The sequence below is a fragment of the Giraffa tippelskirchi genome, chromosome 1 (assembly GCF_054371585.1).
Source record: "Giraffa tippelskirchi isolate mGirTip1 chromosome 1, T2T-mGirTip1v1.2.pri, whole genome shotgun sequence".
NCBI lineage: Eukaryota > Metazoa > Chordata > Mammalia > Artiodactyla > Giraffidae > Giraffa > Giraffa tippelskirchi.
In genome coordinates, this window is record NC_137275.1 from 85,276,365 (window position 1) to 85,298,787 (window position 22,423).

At 35.8% G+C, this 22,423-nt stretch overlaps 2 protein-coding genes across 5 annotated transcripts in view; one reads left to right on the top strand and one right to left on the bottom strand.

Annotated features, from left to right (window-relative positions):
- Nucleotides 1-22,423, top strand: part of DAPP1 (dual adaptor of phosphotyrosine and 3-phosphoinositides 1) — a 120,841-nt gene that overhangs the window by 97,306 nt on the left and 1,112 nt on the right. The gene's annotated exons all lie outside the window — the stretch shown is intronic.
- The window catches only part of DNAJB14 (DnaJ heat shock protein family (Hsp40) member B14), a 41,416-nt gene that overhangs the window by 16,662 nt on the left and 2,331 nt on the right, over nt 1-22,423 (bottom strand). For 3 of the 4 annotated variants that reach the window (XR_014083753.1, XM_081596619.1, XM_081596627.1), the window contains exons 2-3: nt 6,177-6,348; nt 890-1,035 (exon numbers count right to left, since the gene is read on the bottom strand). Coding sequence is in view for 3 of the 4 variants with exons in the window: in XM_081596619.1 (XP_081452745.1) it covers nt 890-1,035; nt 6,177-6,348 (318 nt within the window). In the remaining variant the exon portion in view is untranslated. The remainder of the gene's footprint in view (nt 1-889; nt 1,036-6,176; nt 6,349-22,423) is intronic. The other variant, XM_081596635.1, reaches the window with a different exon arrangement.

Sequence of the window (22,423 nt, forward strand, 5' to 3'; positions counted from 1 at the left end):
TTTCACCAGTACCACTTTGGCAGCTGCTTTTATTGAACTATAATAATCCCCAAATGTATGTTGATTAGCAACTTCCTTTAAGAAATAAAACCATTCTGGAAACAATTTTAACGGTATTTTATTGAATGACCAATTGAGTCATCTATTTTTTAGGAAAATTAAAAAAATTAGTATCTCCTTCCTGTTATTCCAAGACCCCAATATTTCACCGTAAACATCATACATTGGCTCTATGAATGCCAAATTCACAAAACAAATAATTACAAATTTAAGCATTTTCTTATTAACCAGAAAATAACTCTTATGAATAAATTGTAATAAACATGAAATTATAAAATCAGTTCTCTCACGCTTATTTACTAAATTGACAAAAAAAACTGAAATAATAAAGAAAATGAAGAAAAATGAATAGTAGCCAAGAGGAAAGAAACATTCTTGAAAAAAAAAATCAGGTTCGAATTGTCTGGAGTTAATAGAAATAGAACACTGGACAAACAGTGATTCTAAGTAATTTTCCAATTCTAGACAGTCTCTAATGTTTTAAAAACTCACAGAAAATATATTTTGCTTTTAATTCCTTTAGAACCAGCTGGTAATATGCTAGAAGCTCATGCATAGTCATCACACTACTTGTGTGGTAAATTAGAAGCCTGCTTTGGTATCTAGAAAAGTCACTTTGAAATTTGCCAAAACTGACACGATGCCTTTGTGAAGCCCAACAGCATTTGTTTGGCTCTTGGTATAACAAGTTAAGTTTTAAAGGATTTTGAGGACCCATGCTTATGCTGGTCTTAAATGCACCAGTCTAAAGGTAGGACTTACTATCTGAAATACTGTAAAGTGAATTCTAAAAAGAGTTTAGAAAATTTCTTTAAAAGGTTTACTTTACTTTTAAAAGCATCTGTTGCTCCAGGTGCATGGTTTTTGTCTGGATGAAACTTCAAAGCAAGCTTTCTATAAGCTTTTTTCAAATCTTCATCACCAGCGTCTTTGGTTACTCCAAGTACTTCATAGTAATTTTTACATTTGTTTATGCTGTGAACAAAAAGAGTGTGTTATAAGTAAATTTCAAGGAAGAACTTCGAGCAATACTTCTAATTTTTTATTGATTAGAATAGTATAAAGAACTATTCGTGGATTGTTTTCTCAATATCAAATGATAGTTTATCTATTAAGGGTCATTGCTTCATTCTCTTTTCAACCACAGACCATTTTTCCAACCTCTCTTTAACTCTAAGAAGAATTGACCATGAGAATGTCCTTGTATAATTTATCACAACTACAGAGAAGTAAAGCAAAGCTCATAACAAATGTGGATGGAGGACAGAGCACATACTAAAATGAGAGAGTAAGGACAATTTTATAGTACTCTTAAATTCGTAAGAAATCCCAAAACTCCTCTCAAGATGTCACAGCTAAGGATTAACAGACATTGCATTTCAAGAGTTCTGTTGTTGCATAATGCAAACCTAACCAAATATCAGAGCAACAGTTTAGTGCATATAAAACAAATACTGTATCCTATGGCTTAAATGTCAAAGCAAGTGAATTCAGCTAGGCAATGTTAAAGAGAGTTCATGTGTGTCACTCTCTATGAAAGATAAAATCTCATAATAAAATACATTAAGGGACTCAAAAATATTTGTTACGCCTGATTTTCCTTTTGATGAACATACTCTTAAAAGACTACTTACATAGTTTATAACCCTAAATATGTGACGTTTAAGCCCAGAGTCTTTGAAGTAGGTTAGAAAAGAAGTACTGTGAATGGAGCAAAGAACACTAATCCTTTTGGATGCTTACATTTTCTCATGACCTAATAATGTTCCTTCACCAAAATACAGATATATTTTACATATTTTTTGGTGTGTACTTTATGATTTTAAATGTGTTCCATGTATGAGTGGCTTGATGACAGGTAGTAAGAGGTTAATGTAGCTGAGGCACAATTGTTCATTGACAGCTAGAGGACTGCAAAGGCTGACTCCAAGTGTTCAAAGAAAAGAGAAAAGATTGATCTCTTTTCACTACTAAACCTATTAGTCATCACACTACTTGGTACATGAGGGGTTCTCAGTAAATATTTATGGAATAAATGAACTTTAGCTCTCCTTTCATAATGAAAGCATTCATCATTTGTTATATGAACAAGGGGAAAAAGAGAACACACTGAAAAGATTATAGAATTCTTTTATAATCACATCAACAAAAATCTGTTAGACAGTCTTTTTCATAATAATAATAAAATTAGACTTTCCTACTTTAGATAATAAATACTGACACAAGTCAATTTTATTTGATAAGCATGGCATTTCCTTTATTTAGGAAATAATATTTATTGATTCATTATTGAGTCAATAATATTTATATCCCAGGGTTCTTGAGATCAGTTAGTGAACAAAACAGAAAATGATTACTCTACCTTGATAGAGACTCATTTTCCCAGATATGTTAAACTATGTGACAGAAATAAAGGGAAGAAGGACATGTACAGAACACCTACTGTGTGTCCAGAAGAGGAGAAATTCTTTGAGAAGCCAGTAGAGAGGTATAAAGTCAATGTCACCAATGGACAAACTGTAGACTACATATTTCAAATAATGCTAAAAATATACTCATTTACTTAACTTTCCACACCTAAATAAGAAATTACCATTCATGTTTAATTTTAATCCATATATTATTCATCATACTTCTTTCACCAGCTAAATGCATTTGTCACACTTTTTATAGTTTGCTCCTTCTTCTCTATCCTCATCAAAGAATTAAAAAAGAAGGAAAGGAAGGAAGGAAAAAGAAAATAAATTAAAAGAGGCAAACTGTCACCTGCACTGGAAGGAAATATTGTGGACAAAGGCCAGAAAGATTTGTCTGGGAGCTCAACAAGGGAGAAGTATGCATGGCTCAACTTTTATGTCTTCCTTTATGTGCTAGAAAGCATATTGGCTGGGGCAGGGAGGCCTTGTTCTATTCTTTTTTCATATTTATAGATGACTTTTTGTTGTTGTTGTTATAGATGATTTTTAAATATACTCCAAATTTAATTGGTATTTAGGAAAGTAATTCTTTATTCCTGAGACAAAAGATTATTTATTTTATAAATTTAGCAAAATCATTTGTTTCCATTTAAAGAACTATAGCTTAAAACCAATCCTAATGAAATTTCCATAATTCAAATAATTTTAACAGTTATACGGAAGTGTTCCTAACTGATAAATATAATGATGGCCAGTTAATGATTTCATACAGATCTAATATTTTTAAAACAAAAAGATGGGTTTTTTCCCAATGAGATATTAAAAATCTCTTCAAATAAGATCTAGGACACCTTTTGCACTGTGATTTTTCAACACATTTCAACACTCAAAGACAATAAACAGTGCTTAGTTACACAGAATATGAGTTTTACAAAGTTACACACTTTTTGTTCAGTCTTACTGTATGCTAGCTCTTACTTATGCAATGGATGCAGTATTATTGCATGGCCTCTCCCTTTGAGCCAAAATGTCACTGAGCAACTTGTTTGCATAATCATGCTAACCAACAAGATAACATGGCTTTCTTCAGAAAAATCCCCTGTGTACAGGTAAAACAAAAACACACAGCATGTAAGTGTTTGCTGGTAATCTGCTACCTCACTAAAGCAACACTTATGAAGGCTAATATGATGAATAAGTGTTACATGATTAGCTAAAGCTAAGCAACTCTTATATTAGGTAGCAAATGAAATACTCTGAATAACTCAGGGATTCTATTAAAGAATGTTCTGATCATATTAATCCCCCCAAAAACTACATTTATGTGATAGAATAAAAAGGTATGCTAAAATTGACCAGAGAAACAATCTGTAAACACAGGCATAAAACTAAGCTAATTCTCGTAACGCACTAAGAATTCAGTCTGAAACTTGGCTGGTTCCTCGGTGCTAGTCAGCAATCCTCCCTTCCTGTCGGCAAGTATTCCATACTTTCACCATTCTTCTCAAGCTTTCAATCTCATCTCTTTTCTTCTAACCTCAGAGGATAACTTAATCTCCAATTTCACAGAGAATACAGATCCAACAGACAGGATCTCTCTCAACATTTTATTTCCATCGGCCCAATTCTGGCCACATACAAAAGTGGATCTGCACCCACCATCATATTTCATTCTTCCATCCTCAAAATGTCCCCCTGCCTGGCTACTAAAATAGAGAGGAAAACAAAACATTGCTCTTCTTTCTTTCTTTCCACCATACCTTGAGCTACTCCTCTTTTCCTTTCAAAGCTAGAGTAGAAGAAATGAAGAAAAGAGATTTTTTAAAAATAATATCAGATTTAGGAGATTCCTATTCTCCAAAATTTCAATTATTTGGGGGAGGGGGTATATTTTCCAATATATAGGTGATTCTATAGGTCTTTCTTTAAAAACAAATTATAAAATAATTCTAAATAAAAATCACATATAACAAAAGTCACGCTAGGTCTTTTACTGAGAATATGTTCTCCTAGTAAAAAACAATTTCTACCAGAAATTGGTAGAAAATTGGTTTTTGGAGAGATATGGCTTCCTGGAACACATTTCAGCACACTGTTTAGTAGAAGCTTTTCCTTAAAGGAATTCAAAAGCAAGTCTCTCATTTATTCACTTATCTCACTTATTCAGCCTCCGACACAACACTACAGTTATAAAAGTGGTCACCAACATTATTTATAATTCTTAAAGGCCTTCATTACCATTCAGGCCAATCGAATACCCTTTATCATGACTTCATCATAATTAGGGAGTCTTTATTCTTATTGTGGTCACACACAGATAAAATGTTACATTTAAGCTTTAGCATATGTATGAAGAAAAGTAAAATATAAATACATTGATACTTGATTTAAAAATAACTTCAATTCCAAATAATGCTGTTAAAAAGAACTAACTAAAAATAAGAATGGAGAAAAAAAGGAAAAAATAAAAGGAAGTAAAGTTAAAAGAGGATAAGAAAGGGCAAAAGAGAAAGAAAACTAACTTTACCTACTCTTCACTTAAGCTAGTTCACTGCTATTCACTCTCCAAGTTGAAATATCCGACTAATCACTGTTCAGAGTCCTTCACCCTTATACTTTAGATTCCCTAGAGAGCAATTTTAGTACAACATCAATGCCTCCTAAAGTTGTAGGAGGAAATAACAACAGTGTTTTTTCTAGTGGTTCATAGTTCATTTTCTTTCCAGAAAACATTTTCTTATTTACAAAATTAATAAAGTTAAATCTCCAAAACCCAGTTCATAATTTACCAATTCTACGTAATTTTTCTTCTTTAAGTAGAGATGTATCATGAAGTAAAAATAAAACACTGAAGCAGAATAATGAGAGTAAGAAAAAATATTAAAAGGAGAAGACATTATAGTATCTGCTATATATAAAGACAGCCTTAAAGAAAGAATATAAATAGAAAAAAAATATCCTTCATTAATATAAGTAGAAAATTGAAATGCTTTGCAATTGCCCTCAATATTCTCCTCATATGAAATTTCTCCTTCATACATATATATATACATACATTTGTTGTTGTTGTTTAGTTGCTAAGTTGTATCTGTCTCTTTTGCGACCCCCTGAACTATAGCCCATCAGGCTCCTCTGTCCATGGGATTTCCCAGGCAAGAATACTGGAGTTGAGTTGCCATTCCCTTCTCCAGGGGATCTTCCAGACTCAGGGATAAAACCCACGTCTCCTTCATTGGCAAGGGGATTCTCTACGACTGAGCCATTAGGGAAGGTTTCACTGTACTGTCGGAGAAGGTAATGGCACCCCACTCCAGTACTCTTGCCTGGAAAATCCCATGGATGGAGAAGTCTGGTAGGCCACAGTCCATGGGGTCGCACAGAGTCGGGCACGACTGAAGCGACTTAGCAGCAGCAGCAGCAGCACTGTACTGTGTTAAAAAAATTGAAGCAATTTTCCTAAAAAAATTTTTTTCTGTTATTAGTTTTGTGGCTTATATTTAAAAGATGGAAATTTCAATAGAATTGGTAATTTACACTTCTTTATAAAGAATATAAATCATAAGACACCAAGAGTTCAACTCTTCAACGTCTGTCCTTCTATTGAATTGTAATTAAAACCCATTTTTTAGGTGTTACAACATTAAACTTACATTAGTATCAACTACAATTGACATACATATAAGTCATATTCATTCTTACCTGAGAACTCCATCTACTTGGTCTTTGGTGTAGCCTTTTCCACTTTCACCACTACCAGATGAGCTGTCCTTTGTGCAGTTAGGTTTGCTTTGATCACCACTACCTGATGGTTTTCGGCAATGAGGGCTATTTCCAGCAGTGCTTCCATTTTTCATGATTATTTCCAACAGTGCTATAGAAAGATATGGAAAGCATAGTCCATGGTCTTGAGAAGAAAGTTACAAAGCTGACAAAATGTGTACTCCAGAAAGATACACCACAGGGCCTTTTTAAATAGACAGTAAGCATTGGCTTATGTTCTTAGCTGTTCACAGATCACTAATCACTATTTAGAAGTAGAATATTAAGTTTAATGTTAATAACTCAAAATTACTATTACCTAAGTTCTTATGACACACTTTATTTGTAATATCATAGTGAAACTGCAGAATACCAAAGAAAACGATAATCCTTAAAGTAGTTGATGAGATTATCTACAAAGAAACAGAAGTTAGACTTCCTGCTTATTTCACAACAGCAACAATGGCAGCTAAATTGAGTAATAGCTTCAAAATGCTCAGGGAGAATAACTGTCAACTTGAGTTCTGCACTAATTTTTTGGAAATTATATAAGATTAAAAACATTTTCAAACAAACAAAGACTGAGAAAATTATCACTAAGATTTCACTAGAAGATATTTACTACCTTGAGATATCACTTTACATCCACTAGGATGACTATAATCAACAAGGTGGAGAATAACATGTTGACAAGGATGTATTACTAGGAAAATGGGAACACTCACATATTGCTAGTGGTAATAGGAAATGAGGGTGCTTGCTTTGAAAAAAGATCTGGTAGTTCTTTAAAAGACTAAACATATAGTTATTATCTGACCCAATAATCCTATCTCTCGGTGTATATCCATGAGAAATAAAAACACACATGTATACAAAAACTGGTTCACATATGTTCATAACAGTATTGTTCATAATAGGAAAAAAGTGGAAAAAGCTGAAATGTCCATCAACTGATGAGTAGATGAGTAAAATGTGAAATGTCCATACAATGGAATACTACAACAACCAAAAAAAAGTGAAGTACTGATATATGCTGCAATATGTCTGAACCTTGAAAACATACTAAGTGAAAAAAGTCAGTCACAAGAGACAATATACTGTATGATACCATTTATACAAAATGTATAGAATAGGCAAATCTAGACACAGAAAGATCAGTTGTTGCCAAGGGCTACTGAGGAGGGAAGGATGAAATTTGGGAGAAGTAAGAAGTGATTGCTAATGAGTATGAGGTTTCTTTCTGTGATAAAAAAAATGTTCTAAAATTAATGGTTGGAATGGCTGCACAACTTTGTGAACCCACTGAATGGTATACTCTGCATGAGCTCTGAGATATGTGAATTACATCTTAATAAAGCTGCTATATATCTTCCCTTGTAGCTCAGTCGGTAAAGAGTCTGCCTGCAATGCTGGAGACCCAGGTTTGATCCCTGGGTCAGGAAGATCCCCTGGAGAAGGGAATGGCAACCCACTCCAGTATTCTTGCCTGGAGAATCCCATGGACAGAGGGCCCTGGCATGGAGCCATGGAGTCCATGGAGTTGCAAGAGTCAGACACGACTTAGTGACTAAACCACCACCACCAAAGCTGCTATATAGATATTAAAAAATATCCAGCAGTCACTGCCACACAGCCTGTGGGATCTGAGTTCCCTGACCAGGTACTGAACCCAGGTCATGGTAATGAAAGTGCTGAATCCTAACCAGTAGATCACCAGAGAACTCTCAATAATTATTTTTAATAGTCCAGAAAAACATCTGCTGCATTGAATACGCTAAAGCCTTTGACTGTGTGAATCACAACAAACTTTGGAGAATTCTTAAAGAGATGGGAATACTAGACCACCTTACCTGCCTTCTGAGAAATGTGTATGCAGGACAAGAAGCAACAGTAAGAACTAGACATGGAACAACAGACTGGTTCCAAATTGGGAAAGGAGTACGTCAAGGCTGTATACTGTCACCCTGCTTATTTAACTTCTATGCAGAGTACACCATGTGAAATACCACTCTGGATGAAGCAGAAGCTGGAATCAAGATTGCTGGGAGAAATATCAATAACCTCATATATACCACCTTATGGCAGAAAGCGAATAACTAAAGAGCCTCTTGATGAAAGTGAAAGGGGAGAGTGAAAAAGTTGGCTTAAAGCTCAACATTCAGAAAACTAAGATCATGGCATCTGGTCCCATCACTTCATGGCAAATAGATGGGGAAACAATGGAAACAGTGACAGATTTTTATTTTCTTGGGCTCCAAAATCACTGCAGATGGTGACTGCAACCATGAAATTAAAAGATGCTTGCTTCTTGGAAGAAAAGCTATGACCAACCTAGACAGCATATTAGAAAGCAGAGACATTACTTTGTTAACAAAGGTCCATCTAGTCAAAGCTATGGTTTTTCAGTAGTCATGTAGGGATGTGAGAGGTGGACTATAAAGAAAGCCGAGCATTGAAGAATTGGTGCTTTTGAACTGCGGTGTTGGAGAAGACTCTTGAAAGTCCCTTGGACTGCAAGGAGATCCAACCAGGCAATCCTCAAGGAAATCAGTCCTGAATATTCATTGGAAGGACTGTTGCTGAAGCTGAAACTCCAATACTTTGGCCACCTGATGAGAAATGACTCACTGGAAAAGACTCGGATGCTGGGTAAGATTGAAGGCAGGAGAGAAGGGGGAGACAGAGGATGAGATGGTTGGATGGCATCACTGACTCGATGGACATGAATTTGAGCAAGCTTCCAGAGTTGGTGAAGGACAGGGAAGCCTGGCATGCTGCAGTTCATGGGGTTGCAAAGAGTTGGACACAACTGAGTGATTGAACTGAACTGAACATACAAGAGAACTTTCTTCCAAATCTTTTTCATAGCTCATGAATTCAAGAGGTCACCAAAGACATACAATATTTAATTTTTATAACAATTTAGTTGTAGATGGTACAGAAGGGCTCTTAATTAGGTAGCCATCTAGTAGTTTAATAAGATAATAACATATAGTTTATTTTTAACTATAATTCACATTTAATGCAATCACATTGACCTTGACAGTAGAAGCCCACATGGTCTAGGGGGTAGTAGTTCACAACTTTCTAATATGAAAAGTTTTGTGGAAATTCTGCGAAGGCAGAAGCTTAAATTTTTAATCTCATAAAATCAGAGCAACTAGATAACAAAATCAAAACATCATGTACAAAATCCCAAAATACAAGAAGCTGGGACAAACCACCAATAGTGGCAAGATCTATGTGGGTATGAATAATCTGTGTGGGGAAATACAGAGGATATTAACAGGACATTTTACTAGCCCATAGAACAAAATAACTCCAAAAGAGCCAGCAAGGACTCTCTATGGAACACAGCAGGCAAAAATGAGAAAAGGGAATAAAAAGAAATGGGTTTTGCTCACTACAGTAGCATGTGATTGAAGAATCTACAATAAAGTCTTAAGGGCATAGAATACTCCAGTCACTAGAACTCTTAAAATTAATCAGTCAAAGCTCTTCTCTAGAGCAAAGCCACATCAAGAAGAAATTTCTAGGAACAGGATCCAAACTGAAGAGGATAGGGGAATGGAAAAAAGAAAATAGAAATTTCAGGTCAAGTGAGGAAGGAGAGAGTGAAGAGATCTTATATATCAAGGTGACATATTTTCAAACACTACACAGAAACTGGAGATCTCTATGTATTTCAACAGGCTAACTTCACATAAAAATAAATAAAATGATAAAAGTTAAATCTGATGCAAAGTTACAAAAGATAAAAGAAAACAGGACAGATCCCCAAACACAATGAAAGCACACCACAAAGACTTGCCAACAAAACAGGTAAACGCTATAACCTACTATTTCAAAACAAGCTGAAAAGACTTTTTAAAATTATACATTATACGAAAGAACAACATAAATTAGAACGAAAACAACCCCCCAAATTATCTACCCACTGTCTAACTGATAAAACTCAGGGGGGTGGGTAATAAAAGGAAGAATCAATTCAAAAAAGAACTAAACTAGAAGAAACAGAGTTAATAAACACAACAGATAATGTAGTCTAAGTAAAAAAGAACATAAAAAGGAAGGAAAACTTTAAATGAAAAAGACAAAAAATTAGAAAGAAATGGCAAATATTGAAGATAGTTAAAGAAGATCCAACATACATAGGAGTCCTGAAAAAGAAAATTAAAGGAAATAAAACCAACAAAACAATAACTGAAGAAAACTTTTCTGATATAAAACTAAAATATCTGAAACCAAATAATGAAAGGGCAAATCACATATCTAAGAATACTGATGCAGAAAAACCAACATTAAGATATATTCCAGTAAAATTAATTGGGCATCTAGCCAAAAAGATTAAATGGCTTATATAGGAAAGAATATTAGATTGACAGTCTTTGCTCATCAGTGACGTGACGTGAAGTCGCTCAGTCGTGTCCGACTCTGCGACCCCATGGACTGTAGCCTACAAGGCTCCTCTGTCTATGGAATTTTCCAGGAAAGAGTACTGGAGTGGGTTGCCATTTCCTTCCCCAGGGGATCTTCCCAGCCCAGGGATCGAACCTGAGTTTCCGGCATTACAGGCAGACGCTTTACCGGCGGAGACACCAGGGAAGCCCATCAGTAGTACTTGTATAAAACAATAGAACAATATATTTATATATCCAAAGAAAGAAAATTTGAGCCAAAGATTTTGTATCCATCACTAACTTCAAGTATTAAGACCCACAAATGAACTGTTTTCAACATTCCCCAGAACTTAGGGAACACAGTTCCCACAAGGCCTTCCTAGAAATATACTATAGGCTTTAGGAATCCAAAATAAATAGATATACAATGACAAAAGGACTGATGGTAAGCATTAAATGTACAGTGACCTATTGAATTAAGACTGAATAACAACTAAAAGAGAGAGTACATAGTGTGTAGTGATAATGTGCTCTGACACTGTAGATAGGTTTAATAATTTTTAAATGGTAGGCTTCCTCTGTCTTTCCTTTAACAAGCAGGGGGGTGGGGGGGGTGGGGGGGGTGGGGCCAGAAACTGTCTTCTCTTCCTTTTTCATTTGGCAGCTGAGGCCTGGACTAAGACAACTTACTGGGGCCAAGGTAACACTCAAAGTCTAAAGCATGACTGAACTTGATAGGGAATGTACCAATGAGGTAAAAAAGGCAACTCATTACATATAGGGGGAAATGAACAAATAAGTAAACTGATGATAACAAGAGCCACATTTCTTGGCTGTCAGAGAATGGAATTACAAATATGAAAATGCAGAAGGCAAGAATGAACCCTGTGGACTTCAGAGGGAGGTGTGTGAATCTTTGCACAGACTGTGAAATTAATATAGAGTAAATTACTACAGGTATGTGTATATCCACAAACGCATATAACACACAGATACACATACACATATATTCATGCATCATGCATATATATATTTCTTAGCTCTGTCTACTAAGAGGATCTAGAGGCAATGACACACTTGTAGCAGTGAGCTTATCAAGTGTCTGTATCTTAGTTTCCAAGTATCATTATCCACTAAAAAGAATCAGGACTCCTAGGGAAAGAATTGATTCCTAGGGCAGAGAAAATGAGCTTGAAAACTTCTTTGTGTTTGAAAGTAAAGAAATTCAAAGAATGATGAGGACATGTCATAAGACATAGGAGACAGCTTGAAGGGGCTTCTACTGATTAAATCTGAGGCAATCTGAGCATCAAAATGAACAGTGATAATAATGGATTAAATAGGAATCCATGAATCCATATTAATAAATAAGATTGAGTGTCAACTAATAAACTGTAGAAGGAATAATGGAATAAGAAAGCCAACATTTGGCAACCATCAGAAATTTATTCCGGAAAGAATCATCAATGGATGCTAAAAGGAGCTGGTGGAAGTTTGTTGTAGAATAGGACATTCAGAGTTTTAAAGTATTTTCCCACAAAATATTTATTAATTACAAGAGAGAAAAAAAAGTAAGTTTAGAGTAGACAAACCTGGTAACACCAGCTTCACCAAGTGATCAAAGTTAACCTCACCAGTAAGGACCAAATCAACACGTTCCCTGATACGTTACACAAGAATGCAACATCACTTCTATGGTATGCCTGCCAAAAATTCATAAGGAAATGTCAGCCAAACCTAAATTGAGGGAAAATCTATAAAATAGCTGGCCTGCATTCATCAAAAACACAAAGATCAAGAAAGAAAAGAGACTGAGTGCAAATTGGTACAGCCACTATGAAAAACCATATGGAGGTTCCTTAAGAAATTAAAAACACAGCTACCAGCAATTCCACTCTTAAGCATATGTCCAGAGAAAAAAATGGTTCAAAATGATACATACACCCCAGTGTTCCCTGAAACATGGTTTACAATAGCCAAGACATGGAAACAACCTAGTCCATCAACAGATGAGTGGATAAAGAAGATGTGGCACATATACACAATGGGGTATTACTAAGCCATTAAAAAGAATGAAATAATGCCATTTGCAGCAACATGAATGGACCTTGAGATTATCATACTAAGTGAAGTAAGTCAGAGAAAGACAAATATCTTATGATATCACTTATAAGTGGAATCTTAAAAAAATGATACAAATATACTTATTTATAAAACAGAAAGACTTGCAGACTTAAGAGAAGGAACAGTTGCGGGGGGAAGAGTAGGGGAGAGGGATAAACTGGGAGTTTGAGACTGACATATACACACTGCTGTATTTAAAACAGATAAATCAACAAGGATCTCTCTGTGCAAATGGGAAAACAATTTATTAAATAGATACATGTATAACTGAATCACCTTGCTGTACACCTAAAACTAACACAATATTGCTAATCAACTATACTCCAATATAAAATAAAAATTAAAAAAGGAAAAGAGAAAAGATGGTATCTAGATAACAAAATATGCCAAATGCAACGTAACAAGGAGAACTGGCAGAACCTGAATGAGGTACTTGCATTAATTTCATGAATCTGACAGCTATATTGTTGTTATGTATGAGTGCCCTAATCTTAAAAAACATACACTGAATTACTTAGGTGTAATAGGATATCATGTCTACAACTTACTCTTGATTGGTTCTGGAAAAAATATAAGAACAAACTGTATACCTGTGGGGGTGGAAGAGAGATAGCAGGGAGAAAGAAAGGGCATGATAAAGCAAATGCAGTAAAATTTTATCAAATATGAAGCACTGAGTGAAATGTATATAGGAAGTGTACACTACTTTTAAGACTTTCCTATAAGCTTCAAAGTATTTCAGAATTTTTAAAACGCTAAAATGAAGAGGGAAAATGGAGAAAGTATATGCAAAGAAAATTTAACTGTTTCCAGTAATTTTATCAGTGAGGTAGAACTGGTAATGTTACACTGAAACTATTACATATATCATGTGGCATAAAGCAAATAAATAATCATGACATATTCTACGATTTGCCATGGCCTTGAAAACCAGGATTACTACTGTAGAAGGAAAAAGACAGAAATATATGCAAGAAAAGTTTAAAGACCCCAAAGTACTTAACTTAAATTTCACTTACTAGTATAAATGTATAAGCTGTTTAAACTTAAAAAAAAAAAAAAATTCCCTGGTCTGTACACCGAAAAGGCCCAGCAACAATGAACAATCTATTAACCACAGCATTGCTAGTACTAGACTATGACACTAAAACACCATTTTCCACTAAAAGAAACCAGGGCTTATGGGAGATATGGTTGATTCAAGATCTAGTACAGGGGATGTATAAGAGAAACCTGAAACTTTGTTTTACCAAAGAGAAAGAAAATTATTAAAGACTATTAGTAATGTGTCTATGGGACTCAGGAGGAAACCTAAGGATGTTCCACTGGCCACATCTAAAAAATAATGTTATCTGCTTTTGGAAAACAGAAGTCAATTCCTTTTCTTGAAAACTGATAAAAGCAGTCAAGCACTTATCATATCTTGCTTTTCCTATGTGAACTGCACCACTGTGTAACCCTAAGATAGGTGAAGGGAAGTGTCTCTTTATAGAAGTATTTCAGCCAATAAAAGAAGAAATTATTTTGAAAAAATTGTGAAACCAGATGGGAAAGTGGTTATGTGTGTTTATATTTACAGGTGGCCACAAAGTCCCTATGCATGTTAGTTAGAAGTTATCTGTACATTCCCTTTCATTCTTTGCACAAACACATTCTCTCAGTTTTTCTGGACATCTTCCATGCTAACAGCTAGATGCTGGATATTGCTAAAGCAAGATCATATACTTGTTTTAAATTTTCAAGTTATTATGATACTGAAAATCTTTCTACAGTGCATAGGGGTTCTGCCTAACAATGGCTAGGTATATACATGCACTCACACCTAGCACTTTGGCTCCAAACAGTGAAAATTTGAACAAGTTCCATTACCTCTGTGTCTCAATATCCAGTTTTATCATCTTAAAAATGGAATCAGCAAGGTTTTCTGTATTAACAATTACTGGAACCAATGCCTGAGAAGGTAGTGTGGTTCAGTTCAAGTACTGTCAGAATTTGTAACTCACAAGCTTTTTCTGATTTATTAAATGTCTTAGCTATTATATGAGATGACATTTACAATGCACAGTATCACAAACATTAGTTGGACAGATATAAGATATCTGGTTATAAACCAGATTACTTTTGGTTTTAAAAATATCCAACCTTATTTTGTATGTTCACTTTCCAGACATACAGCTTTGATTGTATGTCTTAATGTAATCTGTTTGGTTTTAATGTAATCTGTACTTAATTTACACATATCCCATATTAAGGACCAGTGAAAAAGTAAACATAGTATTAAAAATGTTTATGTGGATAATCCAAAAGTGAAGAACCAAGATATGTTTTTATTTCATAAGGTTCTGCTGCACACCTACTATTATATAATACCCATCATTAACAAAACCTAAAATAAGAATATATGATTTGGAAAACAGTTCACTCCAGGCAAACTGAAAATAGCTTTTATTTGTGTGATTATAAAAGTAATGTTGTTCAGTTCATTAAAAAAAGATATAACAAAGTAAAGATCTCTTTTAAATCACACACAAGAAAAAAAAGTCACTCAACCATTGTGGTATATTTAACTCTAGTTACTCTAGTTGGCCAGCTGTCTAGCTTTTTACATATTTTGAAACAAGACTAGAATAATCTACATACGTTGGTAGCCTGCCCTTAATAGGTTTATAATTCAATGTATGTATCATTTTATAGCAATAAATCTAGGTACACATCATCTTTATTTTTTAAGACCTTATTCAGGGCTATTGCAATAGGGGAGTGATAGCAGGCTGAACTATGAATTCAGTAAAGACAACTGGGAACTTATAGTCAATAGGCAGGGTAAGGTGGGTCACTGAATAGAAAATTACTGAGGCACACCATCATTTTTAAGTGCACAGTATATGTAGGCAATGCAATTTATTTAATCAATTCCCAATGATGGACTCTTTCCAAATTTTTGCTACAATGACAACCCTTACATACATTTTTCCATACTTGTCTATTGTGGGAAAATTTCATTTGTGAATATATTAACATGAAAAGCCTTACAGCTATAACTTTTTCATTTATTTAGGAACAAATTGTCTTCACTGATAAGAGATAAAACTATCTAAACAGGTATCATTCCAGAAAACCAGGATTTACAGATGCCACAAGTATATGCAAAAGACTGGTAGACACCACAACAGTAGAAAAGATGATAACATTAAAATAGTTTCTGACAGCAGAGGAATCTTTAATCTAGGAGAGGAAGAGGTATACACATAAATAATACAAGGAATAAATGCAAAGCAGGGAGAACTACATATTAACTAAGAATGGAATGAGTACCTAAATTCACATGGAGATTAATCCTAACTTAAGGCAATTTTTTTATGTTAAACAGGTAAATAAAAAATGACAAAAAAGAAACAAATAATATATAGGTAACTCCAAGGAATCACCCAAATACTTTTTCCATAGTACTAATACATAAAATTCTTATAGCACTTAATAAAATAACCTCCTAATAATCCTATGAGGAAGGCTTTCTTATCTCTCCTCGCTATTCTTTGGAACTCTGCATTCAAATGGGTATATCTTTGCTTTTCTCCTTTGCTGTTAGCTTCTCTTGTTTCTCAGCTATTTGTAAGGCCTACTCAGATAGCCATTTTGTTTTTTTTTGCATTTCTTTACCATGGAGATGGTCTTGATCCCTGTCTCCTGTACAATGTCATGAGCTTCCATCTATAGTTCATCAGGCACTCTATCAGATCTAGTCCTTTAAATCTATTTCACACTTCCACTGTATAATCATAAGGGATTTGATTTAGGTCATACCTGAATGGTCTAGTGGTTTTCCCTACTTTCTTCAATTTAAGTCTGAATTTAGAAATAAGGAGTTCATGATCTGAGCCACAGTCTGCTCCCAGTCTTGTTTTTGCCAACGGTATAGAGCTTCTCCATCTTTGGCTGCAAAGAATATAATCAATCTGATTTCGGTGTCAACTATCTGGTGATGTCCATGTGTAGGGTCTTCTCTTATGTTGTTGGAAGAGGGTGTTTGCTATTACCAGTGCGTTCTCTTGGCAAAACTATTAGCCTTTGTCCTGCTTCATTCTGTACTCCAAGGCCAAATTTGCCTGTTACTCCAGGTGTTTCTTGACTTCCTACTTTTGCATTCCAGTCCCCTATAATGAAAAGGACATCTTTTGGGGGTGTTAGTTCTAAAAGGCCTTGTACGTCTTCATAGAACTGTTCAACTTCAGGTTCTTCAGCATTACTGGTTGGGGCATAGGCTTGGATTACCGTGATATTGAATGGCTTGCCTTAGAAACGAACAGAGATCATGAGAGATAAGAAAGCCTTCCTCAGCGATCAATGCAAAGAAACAGAGGATAACAACAGAATTCGAAAGACTAGAGATCTCTTCAAGAAAATTAGAGGTACCAAGGGAACATTTCATGCGACGATGGGCTCAATAAAGGACAGAAATGGTATGGATCTAATAGAAGCAGAAGATATTAAGAAGAGGTGGCAAGAATACACAGAAGAACAGTACAAAAAAGATCTTCACGACCCAGATAATCACGATGGTGTGATCACTCACCTAGAGCCAGACATCCTGGAATGTGAAGTCAAGTGGGCCTTAGAAAGCATCATTACAAAAAAAGCTAGTGGAGGTGATGGAATTCCAGTTGAGCTATTTCAAATCCTAAAAGATGATGCTGTCAAAGTGCTGCACTCAATATGCCAGCAAATTTGGAAAACTCAGCAGTGGCCACAGGACTGGAAAAGGTCAGTTTTCATTGCAATCCTAAAGAAAGGAAATGCCAAAGAATGCTCAAACTACCACACAATTGCACTCATCTCACACGCTTGTAAAGTAATGCTCAAAATTCTCCAAGCCAGGCTTCAGCAATACGTGAACCTTGAACTTCCAGATGTTCAAGCTGGTTTTAGAAAAGGCAGAGGAACCAGAGATCAAATTGCCACCATCCGCTGGATCATCAAAAAAGCAAGAGAGTTCCAGAAGAACATCTATTTCTGCTTTATTGACTATGCCAAAGCCTTTGACGGTGTGGATCACAATAAACTGTGGAAAATTCTGAAAGAGATGGGAATACCAGACCACCTGGCCTGCCTCTTGAGAAACCTGTATGCAGGTCAGGAAGCAACAGTTAGAACTGGACATGGAAGAACAGACTGGTTCCAAATAGGAAAAGGAGTACGTCAAGGCTGTATATTGTCACCCTGCTTATTTAACTTATATGCAGAGTACATCATGAGAAACACTGGGCTGGAAGAAGCACAAGCTGGAATCAAGATTGCTGGGAGGAATATCAATAACCTCAGATATGCAGATGACACCACCCTTATGGCAGAAAGTGAAGAGGAACTAAAAAGCCTCTTGATGAAAGTGAAAGTGGAGAGTGAAAAAGTTGGCTTAAAGCTCAACATTCAGAAAACTAAGATCATGGCAACTGGTCCCATCACTTCATGGGAAGTAGATGGGCAAACAGTGGAAACAGGCTGACTTTATTATTCTGGGCTCCAAAATCACTGCAGATGGTGATTGCAGCCATGAAATTAAAAGACACTTATTCCTTGGAAGGAAAGTTATGACTAACCTAAATGGCACATTAAAAAGCATAGACATTACTTTGCCAACAAAGGTCCGTCTAGTCAAGGCTATGGTTTTTCCAGTAGTCACGTATGGATGTGAGAGTTGGACTATAAAGACAGCTGAGTGCAGAAGAATTGATGCTTTTGAACTGTGGTGTTGGAGAAGACTTTTGAGAGTCCCTTGGACTGCAAGGAGATCCAACCAGTCCATCCTAAAGGAGATCAGTCCTGGATGTTCATTGGAGGGACTGACGTTGAAGCTGAAACTCCAATACTTTGGCCACCTCGTGAGAAGAGTTGACTCATTGGAAAAGACCCTGATGCTGGGAAGGATTAGGGGCAGGAGGAGAAGGAGACTACAGAGGATGAGATGGCTGGATGGCATCACCGACTCGATGGACATGAGTTTGGGTAAACTCCGGGAGTTGGTGATGGACGGGGAGGCCTGGTGTGCTGGGATTCGTGGGGTTGCAAAGAGCTGGACACCACTGAGTGACTGAACTGAACTGAACTGAATCCTGTGAAGACTATAGATGAGAAAACTGTGGCTCAGGAAAGGAAAAGGGAATGATATGAACTGAACCATTTTTGTGTCTAGCAGAGATTTCCTATTTCATTCCTCTAAAATGTAAGCTCCAAGAGGACAAGACTGTCTTATCGATCATTGACTCCCTAGTTCTGAATACAGTGCCTGCCACCAAGAAGCTTGGATTCAGTAAATATCTGTTGAATAAATATATTCCCATCGTACAGATGTCGAAATTGAGGCTCAGAAAGACAGCTATGGATATAACACATATAACCATTAAATTAGAGTTCAAAACTAAGTTTAGTATTCTTTCTTCAACTATAATGTTTGAAACAGTTTGGTTATTAGCTGAAATGTGGAAATCATTTTATAATATTTAACTAGTGCTACTAAAGGAGAAGGCGATGGTACCCCACTCCAGTACTCTTGCCTGGAAAATCCCATGGACGAAGGAGCCTGCTGGGCTGCAGTCTATGGGGTCGCGAAGAGTTGGACACAACTGAGTGACTTCACTTTCACTTTTCACTTTCATGCATTGGAGGAGGAAATGGCAACCCACTCCAGTGTTCTTGCCTGGAGAATCCCAGGGACGAGGGAGCCTGGTGGGCTGCCATCTATGGGGTCGCACAGATTCGGACATGACTGAAGTAACTTAGCAGCAGCAGCAGCAGCAGTGCTACCAAAATAACTGTTTTGAATGTATAATTAACACTCGTCACTAAATTTTGATTAAGTCAGAAACAAAGAAAATGGTATTGTCTTCAAAGGAATAGGCTGGATAATACTCCATATGTGAAATGACAGTTTTAAGTGTTTTATTTTATCATTTTAAGTGAGACTAAAGGGCACAGAACTTTGAACTTTTTATTAGGTTTAAATTTTAAAATAAAGTAGCAAAAAAGGGAAGAAAAATCTATACACATAGCTCTCACCTGAGGGGAAAAAATAATAGGAGGACTATTTTAATTTGCTGTTGTACAGATAGATACTGAAAATTATATGAGTTATCCATTCATTAAAGTAGACACAGGATGGCCTTTTTTGAAGCTGTAGACTGCCATTTGGTTCAAATTACTATGAAACTTGAAAATAATTAAAATGTTTTTCTCTGAAAAAAATCTATACTTCAAACAGCCTGACAATTAGAATTAAACACTAAAGTATTAAAATAGCAATGTAAAAAAAAAAAAAGCAATGTAAAGCATTAAAACTGCAAAGCTGTATCTCTCTGTAAAAATCTAAAACATATCAATAATCCAGTAAACATAAAGTTTAAGAAATCAAAATGCAATTTACTTCCTCTTGCTGATATTTTCCCAGTTTATATTTCCTATGTAGCATCATATACATATATTTATCCTTTCAAACATAAACCAAACTCATAATATGAAAATATTTGAAAGTTATAAAACCAATTTGCTATAAGTCCATCTAAATAAACTGTAAAATAATATTCTCAACTAAATACTTAGAAAGCAACAATGTCCTAGATTCTTTTGAGGATGCAATTTTTCCTTAAGGAAAACTCTTGCCAATTTTTGTAAGTGGTTTATCAATCAGATTCTTACTTAGCAAGATGTAAAATGTAAAGGGGACAAAAACTCTGGAATTTAGCTAGAATACAGTCTCACATTTTTGCATTCACTATATAAAAATAAGAGAAATCAAAATGCAATGTTTTATTTTGCCTACCTTAGCATGAAAACACATCCAAGAGGAATATTTAACCAAAGCTCTAAGTTATAAAGATGTGAAAGTGGTCTAGAATACATGAAATTCAGGGATAAAAATTTTAAATTTCATTTTAAACAATAGCTTCAATTCCCTTCTACACTAAATATTTTATCAGGAGCTTACACAAATGTTCTAGACCTTTTTTCCTCCTCCTCTGGATTCTTAAATTATTCCAGTAAACACCTGAGAACATGCTATGTAAAATACACTTTGTTAAGTATTTGCAGATTATCTACTTCACCTAACATCAACCCTGTGATGAAATCCTCATTTTACACATAACTAAACAAGGCTTGGCAATGATAAGTAATTCATCCCTGTCAGAGTAACTCAAATCTGTCAGAGGCAAAGTCCACATATGAATAAGGTCTTCAGACTACACCACAACTGTACCTAATCACTTTATGTCGTAATCACATGTTGCCTTACAATACACTGTACTATTAACTTTCACTGTTACTGTCTTAATTTTCCCTATGTTCATGTCTTTAAGAGCAAAAGCTGTATTGATATCTTACAGTATCTTTAGTATATTGATTCAAGTTGCTTGTTTCATAGAAGAATTACAGACTATAGGTTTAAAAACTCTGTCTCACACTTGTTAAATGGAAATGACACCAAAATAATCAAGCGCTATTAAATGCTTCCCATGTATTAACTCACTTAATCCTCATACCAACCCTATGAAATTAGTACATTATTGTCCTGTTTTGCAGAGAGAAAAGCTACAAGCTAGATAGGTTATCTAACTTGCCCAAGATTAAGGTTACAAGCTAGCTATGGGCAAGGCTTCAAAGCTATGGCCAAGGTATTCCATCTGGAGTGGTTATATGCTTAAAGTTAACACGTCCCTCAAGTCTGTGCGTGCATGTGTGCTAAGATACTTCAGTTGTGTCCGATTCTTTGCAACCCGCCAGGCCCCTCTGTCCATGAGATTCTCCAGGCAAGAAGATTGGAATGGGTTGCCTTGCCCTCCTCCACAGAATCTTTCCAACCCAGGGACTGAACCTGTATCTCTTTCATCTCCAGCATTGGCAGGCGGGTTCTTTACCACTAGCGAATCTGGGAAGCACCCCCTAAGACTACATAATGACTAAATGAAATCATGCATTAATACAGTAGAAAAATTCAAAAAGTTTAAACTCTTGGCAATGATTTCTTGAATATGAAACCAAAGTGAAGTGAAGTTGCTCAGTCGTGTCCGACTCTATGTGACCCCATGGACTGTAGCCTATCAGGCTCCTCCGTCCATGGAATTTTCCAGGCAAGAGCACTGGAGTGGGTTGCCATTTCCTCCTCCAGGGGGATCTTCCCGACCCAGGGATCAAACCGGGTCTACAGCATTGCAGGCAGACACTTTACCATCTGAGCCACCAGGGAAGCTCTAATGAAACCAAAAGCATAGGCAATAAAAGCAAAAATAGACAAATGGGCCTATATCAAAATAAAAAAACTCCTGTGTAGCAAAGGAAACAACTGAATAAAAGACAACCTACAGAATGGGAGGAAAAAAATCTTCAAATCAGACATCTGGTAAGAGTTTCCTAGGTGGCGTGAGTGGTAAAAAACAAAAAACAAAAAACCCACCTGCTAATGCAGGAGATGTAAGAGATGTGGGTTCAGTCTCTGGGTTGAGAAGATTCCCTGGAGGAGGGCATGGCAACCCACTCCAGTAATCTTACCTGCAGAATCCCATGGACAGAGGAGCCTGGCAGGCTATGGTCCATAGGGTCACAAAGAGTCAGACAAGACTGAAGCGATTTAGCACACAGGCATAACTCAACAACTAAAAATAACCTAATTTAAAAATG